Raw genomic sequence first — 19,699 nt, forward strand, 5'->3', positions numbered from 1 at the left:
TTCATGGAAATTGAAGCTTTTCTAAATAAATTAGAGTTCTATACCCAGTTCTGTGGATGAGAATCTTCTGAAAGAGAAAGAGATGTGACCAAACAATCCTAATGCAATACAACTCTGTTGATGTTTCTAGGCTCTAAAATAACAGATCCGAAAAGTTTTGGAAAGTCACAAAATGTAAATGCTGTGACATTTTAAAGCAGAGTTTATGGGAAGCTGCTCTCTTCTTAATCCAGCATCCAATCTAGTGGTCATTTAAGGAACTGCAAAATTTGGTAACTTTGGGTTGGCTTTAAATTTAAGGATAGAATGATGGGGTCTGCAAAAAAAGTCTTCTATTCAATGCAGGTGGGGGGGGGGGGGGTGAAATAGTTTTGAGGACTGACAGCTTCAACCTTTGTGTGGAAGATCCTCCAAAGTGAGCGGAAATTAGCGAAGGGCATGCAATGTGCAAGAATAATCACTAAAAATCTAAATCTGTCACACTGTTAAATAAATCCTCACTTTTACACTTGATGACCTGCAAATTTAGCTCAGCTAAAATCCTGCCGAAATACTTTAATTGCACCCCCTCAATGAAATGATGTTTGAAATCCTTTAATTTCCCAAAAATTGGCTCTTAATGGACTTAAACGAAAGTCTGAGAAATATATGTGTATAAATATAACTGAGTCGTTTTGATGGAGAGTTGGGAGATGGGACAAAAGAGGTGATCAGAGCAGTTAGAATGGGCTGAGATGTCTCAGCCCTGGAGGCATGTGTGCAGACTTCACCCCTCAGTCACTGCTGTGTAAAGTAGTTTCCAGTACCTGCTGTAGCCTCAGGTGAAAAACAGTACAGTAAGGATGTGGCAGATACAGTTTTATCATGAAAAAAACCCCAAAAAGAGTTGGATTTCCCAGCACACATGACCTCTGACCGATGAGAAACCAACTTGAAATGTATGGTGGGTTTTAAGTGTGTTTTTCTTTTGAATCATTTGCATGCACGACACTTACGGATGTTAATCCGGAGAGGCCTGAAAACAGTGGAGCGGCTTAACCTTCGATGGCCGTGAATCTGCCTCTGCTTCAGAGGTCTTTTGTCCATGTGTCTCTATTATCCTGCTGGTCACGGCTCTGCCCCCGCTCATATGGGAGATATCTGTAGAATAATTCTACCTGTCTGTTCACATCTCCTCTTTTCTCCTTCTCTGCCCCCCCCCCCCCCCCCCCCCCCCCCCACGCGCTCAGCCTGACCTTTCTGCATTCCTCTCCAGCTGACCTTGGTCTCCCTTCAGCTTTTCCCTGTTCCCCCACCTCAGACTAGTGGTCTCCCTCTGTCAGAGTCTCCTCTAACCAGCCCCTTGTTTCCACCTCCCACTGACTGCCTCTGTCCTTCGGTTACGCCCACTGGATAATTTAGTTCTCCTCCTTCCTCCTCCTTGCTCTCTGCAGCTGTACATACTCTGCTTTTTAATTAGAAAGACTAGTATAGCTCCCCCTCTCTGCTTCCTATACTCCAGCACTCCTTCACCCCCTCCCTCTTTTTTCTTTTTTTTTGCTTACAAGGATACAGCGGCTTGCATGGCAACGGGGAGAGGAGGTCATGACGGAGAGATGCGGAGAAAAAGCGGGAGAGAGGAAAAGGGAACAAGGCAGGGAGAGCTGAAAGGAGCATCTGAGAGGATAACTGTCTGTTTGCTCACTCTTGTCTTCGTGCTCCCTCTCCTGTCCTTCTACTTCCACTCACAGCACAACCGCACAGACAACTAGGTAGGCACAGCGGAGCGTGGAGATGGCAAAAAAGAGAGGTTCCCACGTGAAAGGCATAAATCCACAGGAGGAGAGGAGGGCAAGATAGAGGAAAACACCAACCAGAGGGGGGAAAAAAAAGAAAAAGAGTTGAGCGGGAGAGGAGCAGATGGGCTCTGGAGAGGAAACGATGTGAGGCTCACCGAGCGGCAGTGACACAGAGAGGAGAGGTGGGGGATAAAAAGCAAACATGAGGGATGGAAGAATGGGAGGAAGCAACGTGAAGTAATAGCAGAGAAGAGGAGCAGAGAAGAGGAGTGAGCACTTGTGGGAGAAGGAGACAAGACAGAGGGCAATAAGAAGAGAACGATGTGGTACGTGTGACTCAGTTCTGTGTCCTGATAGAAGATCTTCGCAGCAGCATCACCATAGAGATAGAGAAGTAAAAAATGACAGAGTCGAGGACAGAAGTGCTTTTATTCTGCACATTAAAAGTGCTGTGCTTCATGTTCACTTATGTAATTGCATCCGTGTACACTTTGCATACGTGCCTGCACGTGCATGCTTGCATTTTGTTGATGCATTTGGCAGGTGAGTGTGTGGACTTATTTATACTGACAATGGGGGTGTGTGCATGCTCTCACAATGGTCCCTTGCTGAGCTGAGTGTGTAAAAATCTGGTGGAAAAGTGTGTTTGGGTATTGGGATTGGCTTCACTGCAGGTGTGGGAGTTCTTTTGTTAAAACATGCAGCTTTATGAGCTTCTTTAAAGTGTAAAGAGCTTAAATTGTCCGCAGGGTAACTCACGTTTGAGTTTGTCATGGTTTGTGTGTTTTTGGGAAGGGGTGTTAAGCAGGGGGTATATACAGAAAGTTTGAGGTCAAACTGGCAGAGGGAGTTCTATTTCAATTGATGTTGTGCTTTCCAGAAAAATCATGAATGCGCTTCAACCGCTTTACCTTCTGATCACGTTTTATTATAATTGTGGATCTCTCCAAATGTAGCTGCACGTGCATTTTCTCATGCACGCTGAACATTTGCACCACTCATTTTTTTTTCTACTTTTCCTTTACTCTGCGTTTGTGTCCAAAAATCCAACCTAAAGTTGCAAGAAAATCCTTTTGCAGTTTCTTGCACTGGTGACACATTTTGCACCACATTAAGCGTGCATGAACAGTACAATAGAATGAAGCTCCGATTGATTAATTTTTGCATCTTTTTAGCAGTCAGCTATCTCCATAGTCAGCAGGCTTTGCTGACTCTGCAAGAAAATCTGGTCTTTGTTTCCAATTTATTTTCTCACAACTGCAGCTAAAACCTCATTTTGCACACTCCTAATTATATCCACGTTCTTAGTTGGAGAGTCCGAGAGTTTTCATGGTTCAGACGGAAACTTCTGTGATGCAGTGTTGAGATAGTGAGGAGTATTTCTGCATGACAGTCCAGCAGAGAGAGTGTAACCTCCAAGGAGCGGCTGTTCATGCAGCAGTGTTGTGCAGTGGGCATGTCAGTCTGACCACCTGTTTTGTTCTGTAGCTGACATTTCACACAGAGACCTGAACATATTACCTCTCTGAAACCTGCGGGGGTGAGTGGAGGAGACAAAATCAAATGCAAATAAACTGACAGGCCAGCAAGACAAGACAAAATCTAAACTCAGTCTCTTTAAGGCATCCTCATATTGGTTCAGAGTTCCTTAAATTTTACAATCACAATCCATGCGCCCACAAATTAGGATTTCATACTGGGCAGAGGACTTTGGTCGAGATGGAGCAAATCATTTCTGGCTCTTACACTCCAAAAAATGATAAGGTATTCTTGAGGAGAAATCAGAACAAATAAGGTGGCTGCAATCTTTTTTTTAGTAATAGAAATTCTAATAACTCATGACTGTCGACTCACAGCAACATTCATGCTAATATGAAAGTCTGCAGTTCTGCACAGTGTGTTATCAGATATCATAAAAAGAAAAAGGCTCATGTGAGATTTAAAAACATGAGTATGCTAGCAAAAATACAAAGCTCAGCACACTTTCGTGAGGAATATTTTGGGAGAAGCAGTGGCAAAATGCGAACACTTTATATACATAATAGTTTTCCTTTTTTTATATTCAAAATTGGCAAAATATCCCTCCAAATAAAAAGTGTAGAAGAAACAACCTATTTGGTTCTAATCTATAAACAGTAGAAGTAGTAACAGTAGTAACTGTAGAAAATAAATGCTGCTCACCAGCTAAAGAACACTTAAGATGACCCTTTGCATGATGACGAGATTACAGAGTTTGCACCATGATGCACAATTGTTGAAATACTTGACTGTGCTTTTTTTATTTGGCAAAAAGAATCTAAAAAAGTATAAACCTCTTCAGAAATATTGACTATTATATTAGACTTGTTTTGTTAAAAAAAATAATGGTTTCAAATGACATCATAATCATTTTCTGACAAACAATGTAACATTTTTCATCTGAATAATAAATGATCTAGGACCTAAATTCTAGGTCTAAATAATCATTTTCAATCCATGATGTTACATTTTTCAATTGTATAAAGGAGAAACATTTTGACTTCCGGTTTGAAGTACATTTAAAAAAGAAAATAACAGGTCAGGTCAGTAGGTGGCTTGTTGTATCACAAAGTCAGCTCCCATTTGCTGACTTTCCCCGTCATCAACCTGACTTTACAAAGGTTAAAAAACAAAACAAAATTAGTCTGGTTTTCAAACTTAATTTGTTTTTAAGGTAATTTTTATTTTTGATAAGATTGGTTAAATTTTCTATCACTACCCATAATTTTATTGCACTATTTAAAGTGTACTGCACACAAATGAGAGCACACTTGTTATAGTAACATTTGACTTCATTTGACTTAAAACTTCAGGGCTATAGTTGTCATGTTCTGACTTCTGTCAGACTTGCCAAATAAGTAGTTTCAAATAACAGTTAACTACTGGTTTGTGACACAGATTACTTTTGCTTTGTTCTCAGTCAGTGTTTTGTGCAGGTTGGCTGTGGCTCCTGGGGGGCTCCGCCCCTTCACCTGTCTGTACCAGGAGTGGCACACAGCTGCCTAAAGTTTTTTTTTTTTACTTTGTTGTGTTCTTTTTAAGCCCCCTGTTTCTGTGAACTGTGTCACAGTGTGGTTTTCTGTTTGGTTCTTCTACCTTCTTGACTTTGCTAAGGGCCTGTGTTGTTATGTTTGGAGTTTTCTTCCCACTCGGAGTCTTGCCTTTTGTTAAATTAAATAATTCTCCTCACTCCAGTTCGCCTCTTTGTTCCTGCATTTGGGTCATGCTGATTCCCGTAACAGTTTGATGTTTGTTTGTTTCTTTTACGGCATGTATTGCCATATTGATTGTTTCCAATGTACCGTGTAGAAAACTGAAGAAGAGGGTGCAGTTTTAGGTCATATTAATATATATTGACAAGTGAAAATAAGTTGACCTGGTTGTTAAACGTTTTGGCTCCCAAACCATTTAAATTCTAATTTGTTTTTTCTCTCTCTCTGGTGATATTAAGAAATTTGTCAGCAATCCCTAATAATTAAAGTATATTATTAAATGTGATAATGCTAGTCCGTATATCACAAAAAGTAACACGTGTTGTCACAAACAACTGTGAGACGGCTTTAAAATGGTCCTGCAGCTCCAAATATGGAGTTTTCTGCAGCTTGTATTCACATGTCGTCACCTTAGTTGAACTTTTGTCTTTTCCGTCGTGCTTGGTTGATCAAACACTTGATGTGGATGTGATTAAAGCAGAAAGGGGAGTGTCGTATGAGGCTTGATGCCAAACACAAGAGAAAGGCTGAAAAAGCTGTTGCGACCTGGATCTGATCTATTTTAACCACGGTTTTCCTTCTCTTCAATCAACTCCAAACCAGCCATTTTCTGCCGTGCTGCCACTTCAGGCTCCTGTTGTTGCAATGCAGTTGCTCTCTCAGCCTTGCGTGCGTGGCTATTTGTCTGACTTCTTGTGGAAATTGAGGCAGCTCTCAGGGCTGAGGTGTCTCCGTTCTTGGCTTCCATCTCCACCTGTTACTGTAGTCCACTCGTTAGACAAATTATTTGCAGCTCAGTTACGTTCTGCGCCTTGGTTTCACGACTAAGTGTCCTTGGGCAAAAGTTTAGCCATATCTGCTCATACATCAGCTGTTGTACGGCAGCCATATTCATAAATCAAGATCTACTTTTTATTTATGAAGCACTAGTTCACAACAAGGTTGTTTCAAAGAGAATGCAAGGAAGAAACATTATTTTATCAGTCGATCAAAAAGAGCCAGTTTGTAAAAAATATTTATTTCACACACAATTGTAGACCCTTGTGATAATCTGACCATGCATCACCTGTCTTGTTTTGAAACTTTTTTCATGTGATCTTTGCTTCTCTTTCACTTCATGCTTACACCTTACTTCTGTTACTGTCTGCAAAGCATTATCTTTTAGTCATTACTCACTCCACCATTCAATCTCTGCCAAATCCTCATCATTAGTTGCAGCTTTTTGTCGGTTTTTGCTTGTTTAGTTGGACTCCTCACCACTGGAGCACTTTCAGCTGTTTTCTTCTTTTTAATAAACTATGCTGACTTTTCCGTCTGACAGCCTGGAATCCCCTCCCTCTGTTTTTCCTGACAAACTAGGTAGGAAACATTACCCCACAACTTCTACAACCTCTAATTGCTGGCAAATATAACCGCACTGCATGTTGAAAAGCAACGGTGGAAGTATGTAGGTGTTAGAATGAGCGGTTAATTCCCTGCTGTGGAGAAACAATAGTGTCCAGTAGAATTGGAGGGTGATTCCTTACACAGCAGATCAATGCAACTGCAAGTACAAAAGAGCTGTTTTGTATTTGGCCATAGCAACAAATCATGTGACAATTCTTTTTATGTGGCTTTTGCTCGGGGTTATAAATAAAACTTTGTATGCATTAAATGTATTAGGTACATGACAGGATTTCTTTTTTTCTTTCAAATTAGCTGTTTTGATGTTATTATATTGAATAAACTCAAGCAGTTTCCCATGTGACACAGCGATACAACCATTGATTTTATATGAGAACTGGACATAGCAAGTGCAATGTCACCCATAGAAAATGGCCTATTTCTAACTCCAATCAAATGAAGTCAATTCAGCGCAAATTTTTTTGTGACACTGACACAGTTTTTTGTAACGCAGGAGCGTGTTTTGCATAGCTGGCAGTAATCTGGACCTGTTCCTGGCAGGGCTGCCCTTGATCACCGGTACTGTTCATAATCTTTATGGACAGAATTTCTAGGTGAAGCCAGTGCCCAGAGGGGGTATAGTTTGGGGACCACGGATTCCCTCTCTGCTCTTCGCAGATGATGTTGTCCCATGCATTGGGGCGGTGTGCAGCCAAGTATGAAGTGGCTGGAAAGAGGGTCAGCACACCTAAATCTGAGGCCATGGTTCTTGACTGGAGAAAGGTAGTTGGCCTCTCTGGGAGGGAGGAGTGTTCCTGCCCCAGGTGAAGAAATGTAAGTATCTTGGGTCTAGTTTACGAGTGAGGGAAAAAAAAAATTGATGCATTATTTATCCCACAATGGGGAAATTCTTCTCCGCATTTGACCCATCCTCCGGGGGGGGGGAGCGGTGAGCTGCGGGCTGGCCGCGCTCGGGGGGCGACACCTGGCTGGGGAGAGTGGGGATCGATCCGCCAACCCTTCGGTTGTTGGACGACCTGCTCTACCGCCTGAGCTAAACTGATGCCTGGAGTGTGAGATTGACAGGCGGATTGGTGCAGCATCCGTAGTTATGCCGTTGCTGTACCGGCCCATTGTGGAGAAAAGAGAGCTGAGTCAGAAAGCAAAGCTCTTAATTTACCGGTAAATTTTCACTCACCTATGGTCATAAGCTCTGGGTCATGACCGAAAGAACAAGGTCCAGAAAACAAGCTGCTGAAATGAGCTTTCTCTGTAAGTTGGCTGGGCGCTCCCTTAGAGATAGGGTGAGAAGCTCGGTCACCCGCAGAGGTCGGAGTAGAGCCGCAGTCCAGATGGCTCAGGCATCTGGTCCAGATGCCCCCTGGACACCTCCACAGGGAGGCATGTCCCACTGGGCGGAGGCCCGGGGAAGACCCAGGACACACTGGAGAAACTACGTCTCTTGGTTGGCCCAGGAACGCCTCAGGGTCCCCCCAGAGGAGCTATAGGAAGTGGCCAGGGAGAGGAAAGTATGGGCATCTTTGCTTAGACTGCTGCCCCCTCAACCTGGCCCTGGATAAGCGGAGGAAGGTGGATGGATGGATGGATGGATGGATGGATGGATGGATGGATGGATGGATGGATGGATGGATGGATGGATGGATGGATGGATGGATGGATGGATGGATGGACACCGCCACATTGGAGCCAGACGACGTCACTAAGCTGTAATTGGTCAGAGTCGATCTGAGTCAGCATTTCTACGGCAACCACTCTTACCAACCAGGATGAGCTTGTTGAAAGTTGGGCATGGGAGAATCTGTCAATCAAACATTTCGTATATTTGACATAAGACCCCAAACTATTATTGTGGCATTTGATTGGCCAATTTATAACTTGAATAACTCGCACTAAAGAAAAAAATATGTAAAGAAATTAGGATTAGCAAAAATATGCTATAAAAGAGTAAGAATGGTTATTCTGATAAATACAGTAGAATGAGTAAAAGCTGTTTATTTTTGAATAGAAGTCTATGGGATTTTGGTTTCTTGGACTCAATTTGGTCAATAAGTCCAGTTCTCATATACAGTCAGTCAATTGTTGCAAGCAAATAACAATTTACCAATCTTCAAAATAGAAGCCTGACACCAAGGGCATCTGTTCACTTGCAAGTGAACCCTGGTGCAGTTTTTTTTTTAAAGATTTTTATGAAAGTGCCAAGGTATTTGAGTAGGAAAAAAACCATTAACAAGCTACAGTGCAAATCTTAAGTGGCAGAAAGGTTTGAAAATGTCTCGTCAGGAAACATAGTGTACTGAGGACATGCAGCTGACAATTAGTAAAGTGTCAAAGACTTGTCTGACCAGCTGAATTTCTAATTTGGGCTTCTTTTCTTTTATTCACAGAGCATTCTGAACAGTATCACCCCAAGAAACATGGCTTAGTAAAAAGAAAAAGAAAACCAAAATACATTCCTGACCCTTTGATCCAACGTCTCTTGACCAGCACTCTAGCACCCTTTGCCTCTCGGTAGCTTTTCTTAATTCCTCCCCAATTTCACCTGAAACGCCCTGACATGCTGATGCTCATAATTTACCACTTGGCTGAACCCTAACCATGACATTTCCTCTGCTTCCAAAGGTTGCACCCTTCTGCTTTAATATTCGCAGTGCCTATACCTCTGCTAATCCTCCTTACTCATGGAGATTCAAGCTCCGCTCACGTTGCTATTTGTCTCATAGCATCTCTAAATATAACTGAGCATACCTCTGCTCCTTCTCCCTTCCCTTTGTGCCTCCTCATCTCAGTCTTGTCTGACAAATTTAAGCATGCCTTGACAATCCCATCTGACGTGCTTTTACATAACAATTCCAGCCTTGGTAGCTTCCACTTCTACTGCACCGTGAGACCTAAAAGTGTGTTATTGTCATTGAAGCAATTTGCAACGTCCCTGCAGGATTGGGGCTTTTATTGCATCTGTGCAACTGCAGTCTTCCCTTCTTGTGTCTTCCATGCAGGGGAAGGTTTAAATGGAAAGGCTCACGGGAGGAAGATCAGACGTGACCTTAGCATTATCATTATACAAGCACATTCATAACACCAGCAAGAAAGAAAGAAGAAGCGTGCATTTAGACCAAAGCTCTTTCATATGCGTGGGTAGGAAGGATGCTGGAGTAAATCTTAAATAATAACCACAACGAGTTATGACCCTTGCTGACATTATGCTGTTTCACACCTTCATCTTCTTGCCCAGTGATTTATCTTTTGTCTGCCAATGAAGCTCGACATGGAAATGTCACATGTGGGAAAGGGCTGGCCTCAGCCTCACCAGTAAGCCCACGCAGCATTAAGAAGGTCTGGATTCATTAAACTGTCGGCGTAAATTTTGAAACGTGGGTAGTTTACAGACCGGTGAGGGAGCAAGAGTTGAGGAGGGCGTCGGAGCCTTGCAAGTAGCAGGGAAAAGGAACAGGGAGAGGATAGAAATGACAACAGTGAAATGGGGAAAAATAGGGCTAGATGGAACAAGGATAGAAAAGACAGGCGCTTCTGGGGTGACACCCTTAAGAATAAATGAGGGTAATGGTCCAACAGTGTGTGGATGGGAGTTGGGAAAATCTGTCATGGCGAAGGTTGAAACTAGAGTGTTTTTATAAGAGATGGGTTGGAAGACTGACAACTAGAATGAAATGGGACATTACTGGGGGGAAAATGCAAGAAGCTACCAAAAACTATTTTGTCTGAAAAACTGAGAAAGAACTCACCGTGGAGCACAAATAGGCAGTGTAGATCAAAGCAAGTCAATGTTAAGCTTAAGATAAATGTTCTCTTTTATTTTTCTGCCACCTCAACGCTGGATTTAGTCGCTGTGCGCCGGGGAAACCTGTACCATTACCCAGAGCAATTCAGTGTTTTATGTGATTCATAGTTAAGCAGCTCATCTGTAAACACTGCAGTGATAAGGAAGTAAAATAAGAAGGAATATCGTGGCATGTTTCTTAATCCATTATGTTAGATACTTTGCCTTAAGGCTCTGTCTTCTGTGAGTCTTATCTTAATTATTTCTAATAATCATGTTTTGAAGTAGATTGAAGGAAGGGCACATGTGACAAAGATCCCCCTCCTTAAAGCCCTCCCCCAAAAGAGGAGAAAAGCGAGGAAAAACAGCCGACATAAATAAAAGTGGCAGCCCCTCGGGTATTTCACTCTCCCTAAATAACCTGGGAGTGTGATGGAGTCACTAATTACCCCTCCTACAGAAGACATGGGTAAGGCAAGTCACACTCAAAATTAGCCCACAAGGGGCTGTGAGTGTCACCGGCCATCATAAGGAAATAACAATACAGATCCATACATCGCGAATCATCACGCTTGACTTCCAGCAGCGCAGACGGGAAGTAGAAGTGATAAATACGAATCAGGCCACAGAATCGGAGTGACTAGAACATACTACTAACCACAGCCTGTCAAACAGACTGTCACAGAGTGACCAAATGAATCAGAGAGGATGTCAACATGGCAGATCCTCAAGGACTGATAACACGCTGTTGAAATGCAGAGGAAAAGAAACATTTTGAAAGACACAAACAAACACCGTTCCCACGAGTTGGAGCAGCATTAATGCAACAACACTGCTTCCTTTTAACAATGGCTAATGAGAGTGAGGAAAATCAAACAGACATAAAACATAAGTATCCCCTTCAGCCAATGTGAATAGGCCTTAATTACAATCTCTTTTCAATTGTTTTGAGTATGTGTTTCTCTGCTGCTTTTCTTCTGTTATCTCCAGCTCTGCACCGTTTCCTTTTCTGTATTCATGCATTTCAAAATAACTGCATTCTTCTATTTGCCTCTTTATCCTGAGGAGCAGTACATGGTTTCTCCTTGCAACAATGTAGGGAACAATTACAGCGTCTTACTCCTTGTCTTTCTGTTTGTGTATCTCTCGTCTCTTCAGGAGCCCACGCCGTCTTCAGCCATGAGAGTATGTGTCACTGAGAGGAGCGCCGACAAAAGAAACAGAGAGAAAGTACTAAAATCCAAACGGAGAGAGCGCAGACCGAAAGAAAAGTTCCACAAAAAGAGCCTGTAACTGTGAAGCACTCAGGATCATCAGTATATTTCGGACCACATGATTTCCTGAGGGCACGGAGGTCAAGGGGTGTGGAAAAATAGAAGTTGATGAACCAAAAGATGGGCACGTGGAAAACCCAAACTGTATTTGCGTTTGACTTTTCTGGCCTCATTAAAAGTCAGCTCCCATGAGTGCTGGTGAAAAATGGTTTTAAGAGATAAAAGTGCACTTTTTTAAAAGTGTGGGCATAAAGATTTTAAGACCATCTAATGCTGCATACATTTATTTTTGTACAAGTTAAGCGAAAGACCCATAATTCACCCAGAAGTTATCACTGGTACATCTAATTTGTACAGTTTGTGAATCTCTCAGATGGATTGTTATATTCTTTGACCTGTGCATACTGTTGTCCTTGATGGAGAACATTAGTAACTCTAAATGACTGTGAAGAATAAGTTGAGGAATTACATGGATTTCTTGTAATTGTTTGATCTATTATTTTTTTTTTAAATGTTTAAGGTTATGGAGAGATGACCTTCTTTACCAATGTACTAGCAAAACATCTGTAATCTGCCTGAAAACTCTGTGGATGTTGGGGGATTGAAAGAAACTGTAGACATGGTGAGCAAAGAGCCCAACCACATGCTTACAGGCCAGTCCAATGGCAAGAGCACTTTGGCAGACAAGCTGCCGGGGACAATGACCGTGCGCTCTGTGCTCCTAAACCGAGACTCTCCAGATATTGAGAGCCGCCTAAAACGCCGCCGTAACCGTACCCACCAGGTTCGCTTTAAAGACCTGGAGGACGGCAGCAGTAGCAGTGGAAACAGTGCAACAGGGGACAACAATGGCCATCAAAGGCCAGCCACAGACTGTGATAGCCCGCATCCTCTGCGCAAACATGGCAGCAGAACCCCTCAGCCGTGGACTGACTGTCTGCATACAGGGGATCAAACCGCACAGAGCTCTGTGGTGGGCGCTGTGCGTGGGGACATGGCGAGCACATTAGAAGTGGTTGCAGCATTTTTAGCAAGAGCCCCTCCTCATCCATTAACACCTGGTCCTACACGACGATGTTGGGCGCCGCCACAGAATAACTCTCTGACTTTGCCAATGACACGTAAGCCCAGTTCGAGCACCAGCACAGCCATTCAGACATCCCCATGCCTGAAAAAGCCCCAGTCTATTTCTTCCACCCATACCCGTAGCCAAAGCATTGGGGACTCAGTTGGCGTTGATGGGGATGATGAACATGACTCTCAAGACGAGTACCTCATGCACAACCATGTGTTGCTGCCTGGGTCCAAAGAACAGAACAGACCTGCAGGAACTGGGGATCGAACTGTTATAGAACGAAGATCCAAAGTATCAAGGACAGAGAGTAAGTCAGCGGTTGGGGTGGTAAAAACCTCAAGACACAGCTGTCCACCTTCTGTCATTCATAACAATGAGCCACGCCACTGTTCTTCTGTATCCAGTCGAGACAGTGGGAAGCGTCAAGGGAGCACCACTCCATCTGTGGTCAGAAGAAGAAAGCGACTGAGTCGGACAACGAGTGATCCTGGCAAAGAAGTTCACTATTGTACCACTCCCACTCAGACTGAAAGCCCCAGCCCATCCCCTCTGCCTTCAACCATCAAACTCTGCACCACTCAAGTTCAAACCGAAAGCCCGTCCTCACCTTCAAACTCGAAGCACTGCACCACTCCAAGTCAAACTGAGAGTCAGCGACTGCCTCCATCTCCAAGTGATGAAGAACGCACAGCCCAGCTTCAAACTACTGTTTCTTCCCCAGCAAATCCTCCAAACACTGACCAATGTCCCAATCAGACACATGGAAATCCTGCCAGCGTCTCGCCTCTGGATCAAAAACCATCCTCACCACAGAAACAACCTTGCAGTTCCCTTTCTACTACCCAGCTAACAGTAAAGTCAGGTTCAGTACAAATGAAATCTGACAGCCATGTTTCTACACCAGTGACTCAAAACCCTCCCATCACACATGTTACTACTGTGCCTTATTGTGCTTCTTCCTCACCTTTAAGTGCAACAATACAAACTCCTGAAGACTGCACAAAGCCACCTTGGTCCTCTCCTTCCAAATCAGTTTACACTAACCCCTCTACATTCAGTACTCAACCCAGTCCTTCCTCCATCTCTACTGTTCCCCAACAGCCTGTACCCTATTTTACCATTGTGTCCCCACCAACAATCCCCTTAACAGCTATTGTCTGCACAAACATTTCATCAAACCCACCTGCAGGCCCCATGAAAAACTGTTCCTCTGCTAAGGCAAGCTTAAAGTCTCCATCACCCTTAACCCTGTCTGCCCCTACTCCAACAATAACTCCCAGTATACCTCCTAGTGATCCCACTAAATATTCTACCACCGCCTCAAGCGTAACAGATCGGCCACCATCTCATGCCACACCAACAAACCTTACACCCTGCACATTTGTGACTCAAACTGCCCTGTCTTGCACATCAATATCATATTACACCACCACCCATCCATCTGGTCCCTATGTACCTCCATTTAACCCAACATCCTCTTCTTATGCTACAGTCATACAAACTGTATCTCACTGTAACATTCCATGCCAAACTCTACAGAACAACCCCTCTGCTGGGGCTAGCACTGGCCTGACCCCCTACTCCTCCCCAGTCCCAAAACTAAAATGCACTTCTCCACCTCCCCTTGTGAAAACCTATGTCTCCACCCTACAGAATGCTCAATCTTGTGCTACACCAACCAAAGCAGTTCCTTTGTACTCCTCTACATTTCGTGCTGCGCCACCATACACACCACCATCTCAGGCTCCTCGTGCTCAGGACAAGAGGGGCATTCGACTTCCACCTCCTCCTCCACCACCTCCACCCTACACACCCAGAAAATCTGGAAATGAGCCATTGGGTACTGCGGTCCGAACACCCATGCTCAGGGCAGAGAGCAAGGCCAGTGACAAAGACAAAGAAAGGGAAAATAAGAAAAAGGAGGATGTGAAATGTACAAACTCACCAAAGCTTTGTGAGAGAGCCAACTCTCTGAAGCACAGAGCTCAAACTCCGCCAGTTGCTGTGATGAAGGGAGAGAGGCGCTCTTCTTCTTCCTCCCCTGCCAAGGCCTGTTTTAAGTCCAGCTGTCTAAGCTCAGCCCAAGCTCAGCTTGGAGTACTACACAAAATGCTCTGCTCAGGAGCCAGCGCCAGGCCAAACACACCCAATAGCCAAAACACTCTCCCCTCAAACCAGCAGGGTTGTTCAGGAGCCAGGGGCTGCTCTGTCTCCAGGGAACGGCCTACAGCCGGGCCATTGAGTCCCACCCAAGCTGACACTCTGAAACAGGTCCAGGAGATTCTGGGAGGCTTGATGTCAGGGGCCAGGTGTAAACTGGACCCATCAAGGGTGACGGAAAAACTATTGAGTCCCAATGGACCTCTGCATGACATACGCAGCCTGCAAAACCAGCTTCAAAGCCTAGAAGGCGTCCTGGAGACAAGCCAGAACACAATTAAGGTCCTGCTGGATGTTATTCAAGACCTTGAAAAGAAGGAAGCAGAGAGAGATGGGTGAGTAGGCAGCCATTTTTACTAAATTGTAGTGAATACAGTTCCAACCCCAAACAAACCAAAATGACCCCAACCATCTGCACTAAATTGCATCAGACAAGTTGTTCCAAACTCAAGGTGTTCAATTTTAATCATGCTTTAGATAGAAGAAAATAAACTCCCCACAATTTAAATGGATAGAAATGTTATAATGATGAGAATACAGCCATCTAACTGGAGTATTTCTCTTTGTGTTATGCACAGGTTAGTGTTGGAGGCATTACTAGTTGACTGAAAAGTGTCTTACAGCTCAGAATTAGAGTTTGAAGGGGGCTTGTTTGGTTTAAATGAACACTGAAAGCCCTGGGCCAAAAGACGAGCCATCCCACATTTAAAAGCCGTAAATTTGAAATGACTTGGACCCTCAGGCAAATGGAGCTGTAAACTGGGCCTGTTTGCCGAGGGCCAAGTGTAGAGTGCAGAGCCATCTGGTAATCTTTAACCTTTAGACTCTTTTTAGCCCCATAAATAGATGGAATGAAACAAGAGAAGAAGACAGTGAAATGTGAAAATCTGATGTTTTGAAGAATTGGAAAGTGAATTTCAGCATGTAGGCTGTAATTGCCTGCTGTTTTATTTGAAGGCAGTTAAGTTGTCTATACAGGGGAGCTGGCACATTCCACCTAAATGAGTGATAGACGTAATATTGAGATGGAAGCGTGGCTCTCTCCAATAGTGGAGTATAGGCAGATTATCCTTTAACAAAAAAGCCAATATCCGCTGTAATAACCGTCTAGAATCTTCTGTTGTGAGTTGTATAGAAAGATAGATATTGTGCCTCAGCCTTAATGTGGTGCATCTCCTCTTTTTTTAGCCAGTCTTTATTTAGTAAGTATTATAAATCTAAAGGTATCTGTACTTAACACATTGAAAATACGGTTAAAATTTAAATACAAATGGAGACAGGAACTCTGTGCTCAACTGTACGAAGTCTCCTATCTGTCCCCTTGATCCACTAAAGAATTTATGTCATGTTAGACCATAGAGGAGTTGGGTTGCACCCACTTTGCTGCAGCTCTCTCCTCAAGCGTGAGGGCAGATTACATGGATTTACAGAAATCAGCAGTTTGGACTGTGTTGGTAGTTGCCGATGCTTCATGCCTCGTAGTTTAAACCTTTTACCATTCCCATCACGTCTTTAATTAATCTTCCTATGTTGTAAGCTCCTTAGAAATTTGCCTTATCACACCAAAATAGTACATATACAGAAAAAGATGGGGGGTCTATGAATCCATGGAAGGGTCTGATAAATATTTGTGCTAAGAAACTTGGCGAGTTCCTACTTAACAGGCATGTGAACATGTGACCCAGCAGCCTTCTGTCTCATGAAATGACACATCTTGTATGCTCCAGGATTAGAATTCAGCCATTGGTCTTATGTACGCAGGCCTGACTTTCACCTCATAAGCATGTATTTTATGCCTGGGGTGACACAGTGACTCATGCTTTACATAACAGGCCGAGCCCGTTTGAGGAGAGGAGGGGTATCGTTCATTAAAAAATGATCAGGGCTGATTCCAGGGAGATTAGTGTATTTGCAAGAATGCCTCTGATTTAACAAGATAACTTAACACATGTCTGTCTCATAAACACACACACGGTAGTCATGCCTCCTCTACCCCTGATATGTCATTTGTGCTTCTCAACAGAAGACATTCATATAGGACCGGACAGGACATTGAGAACTGTGGGACCTGCAGGGACTGTGCCTGCATCATCTACAGGTATGTTGAAGCGTGCATGTGTGAATTTCTGCTTTTTGTTGCCTGGTTTTTCCCCATGAACGCCAAGAGAACAGGGCTTTTCTCAGTGCACAGTTAAGTGCAGCGCTCTGTCGTTTCGAATCTCATCAAGTTGAGGTTCAGTGTTGTGGTTTGCAAAGATTGTCAGTCTGCTCTGTGTGACAGCACAAGCAGCTGCAGCATTTTTCATCTTGGCCGCTGTTTGCCTGCAAACCAGTGCTAGTTTGGTTAATGAGCACTCTCTTAGGAGATGGCGTCAGACTTTTCATGCACATTATCACGTCTTTTAATGTAATGAAACAATCCGCCTTATTGTGAGAAGTTGGAACACTTTGGAAAATATAAATACAATTCAAATCATAATTCAAAACAATTGAATATACAGTCAGGACCATAAGTATTTGGACAGAGACACATTCTTTCTAATTTAGCTTCTGTACAACACTGTATGTTTCACGTGCAATAATAAAGTAGAAAAATGTGAGAAATAACTTTTAAACCTTTAACTAGTGACTGGATTAGGTTTGAAAGGAGCATCTTAAACACCCACCCCAGTGAAAATTATGTTGTTGTTTTTTTAACATATTCTTGTGGCATTTTTCTCATGATGGAGGACATATATAATGAAAATTTGGCTTAAAATTGCATTTCCAAGTATTTCCTTATTCCAAATCACGGTGAATCAGGAGCAGACAAAAAAGGTAGTTGCAAAAATCTTGTGGCAGTGACATAGGTGATACAATCATTGGGCCACAAGCCCCCTACTCCATTCTGATGCATCAACTTGCAGAGATATAGATCCATGCACGCCTTTTTTTTCCTCATCTGAGCTGCCATCTGGTTCAAAACTATACATCTGGATAGCTACAACATTACTCACCATTTTTGTTGCACCAGTAATGTTAGCTTTGGGTTGTGAGGAACTGTAAGCTAGCAGGAGAGAGTGTAAACAAATGGATGAATAAAAATAAGGACAGGCTTAGGCTACTCCATCGCAACAGTTCTTTCCACAACTCATAGGCAAATTTCTGACAATTACTGTCACTCTGCAGAAACTATGTCCTAGAAAGTGACATACTTTATTGCATTTTGACTAAAAATGGCATTATCATGATTAAAAAACCACTGGGAATGCTTTTAAAATAACTCAAAAGATTTTCTGAGTGGGTCTTTAAAAAGGGAGGGTCTTTTAGAAGCAAAGATGCACAGATGTTATGTTTGGTTAATCAAATGACAACAACCCTATTTGTGCCTGAATTTGACCCGAAATATCAACACACATTTTTATTCAAACCAAGTTAACACGGTTAAAAACAGATGTAAAGATTTTATGAACCATTTAGGTCTTTTTTTTCTGAGGTGAATAGTTCACCGGGTCTCCAGCTTTGACCCGGTGAACTGACCTCCAGAAAGTTAATGATGATGATGACATTTGAGTTCTGAGAGGGATATTGTGCCTGAAATGTGGCAAAAAGTTGATTGAAAAATCACCAAACTGTAGCAGTGCCTGTGGGTTAGTGTTAGCTGCTTTTGGGGCACCTCTTTTTAATATTTTTCCCTAACTTGTCCTGTCCAACAGCTGAGCAGACAGATGAGAGCTGAAAGCCTCTTGTGTTGGACATATTTTACTGTTACAATAGGGGTTATGAAACATTTCAGACACTAGGTGTATACTTAAATAAACCCCTTTTGTAATTTAGGCTAAACAGTCTTTTGTTGGACCGGACGGAAAAGAAAAGAAGGGAAGAGGAGAGAGGGATGCCCAGGGGAGGGGGGGAGTAGTAGGAAGGTGATTAAAGAGGGGGGGGGGGGGGGTAGAACCGTGAAGCAGCATAAGGAAACAAGTTGCTGGATGTTTACAATCGTTACAGTCAGGTTTATAAGTAATATAAATCCAAAAAGGGGGCGGGGCCTGTCCACACACGCACCCAAATGCCACAAACGTACCTGTGGGTTCAAGCCCACACACAAAACATATCAACATGTTCACATCACAATAAAACTGATGTTCACACACGCAGACTTATGCATTCGGACCAACACGTGAAAAATTTCATTTAATCACTCAAACTATTTGCGCAAGTGGGTCTTTATGTACTTCTAAAGTGGGTGATGGAATGTAAAAAGAAGGATGGAGAGTACCCAGCCATCCCCACACCAAGACCCCCGCCGTGGCAGTAGCGGCAGCCAGGACCCCCGCAAAACCCCCACGGCAGCAGATACAGCAGTGTTTTTCAATCAGGGTGCCACAGCACACTAGTGTGCCATGGGAGATGGTCAGGTGTGCCGTGGGAATTTACCCATTTTCAGTGATCTAAAAACATTTACCATCACCAGGATATCAGCTCTGTGTTCATCCGAACAGGCCCTAAAAAAACACTGAGTATTTAGGAATATGAAAGATCATAAAATACTTGTTTATTTGATTCTATTAAAGACGTTTTGATAAGAATGACGGTACCGCGATTTAGCCGCAGCTTCAGCTCTATTTTAGGAAAGTCCCGCCCGTTCAAGCGGCTCTGCCAATCATTCTTGGAGGCTTATCAGTCTGACCAATCAGAGTGGTTAAAGTCTTCACTTCCTCGTTCTGATTTGTGGATTTGTACTCCAGGGCCACCCTGGAGTTGTGGACCCCCTATGAACAGATAAAAAACACAAGTCTATTTGCTTTCCAATTAAAATTGTAACTCATCATTCATATTTTTATAAAGACTTTTCACCATACAGTTAAGGCAAACAAATGACTTTTTGATTTCTGTGAACTCAGAAACATAGTTCTCCAGTTATGTCATAAATCAGAGGAAGCAGAACTCAATTAACAAGCCAAGACACACAGTCAGTCTGCTTAATTGTGGAACTGAGCAGAAAAATGTGGCCTTCAAAC

At 43.1% G+C, this 19,699-nt stretch overlaps 1 protein-coding gene across 3 annotated transcripts in view; it reads left to right on the plus strand.

The window, feature by feature from the left end:
* The first annotated feature begins 1,435 nt into the window (after nucleotides 1-1,435).
* The window catches only part of LOC105355203 (uncharacterized), a 50,460-nt gene continuing 32,196 nt past the window's right edge, over nucleotides 1,436-19,699 (plus strand). The window contains exons 1-3 of one of the 3 annotated variants that reach the window (XM_023960792.2): nucleotides 1,436-2,104; nucleotides 11,349-15,034; nucleotides 16,723-16,797. In XM_023960792.2, the coding sequence (XP_023816560.1) occupies nucleotides 12,084-15,034; nucleotides 16,723-16,797 (3,026 nt within the window). In that variant the 5' untranslated portion in view covers nucleotides 1,436-2,104; nucleotides 11,349-12,083. The remainder of the gene's footprint in view (nucleotides 2,105-11,348; nucleotides 15,035-16,722; nucleotides 16,798-19,699) is intronic. The other 2 variants (XM_023960794.2, XM_078956146.1) reach the window with 2 other exon arrangements.

The sequence above is a fragment of the Oryzias latipes genome, chromosome 12, assembly GCF_053564925.1.
Source record: "Oryzias latipes strain Hd-rR chromosome 12, Olatipes_Hd-rR_3.1".
NCBI lineage: Eukaryota > Metazoa > Chordata > Actinopteri > Beloniformes > Adrianichthyidae > Oryzias > Oryzias latipes.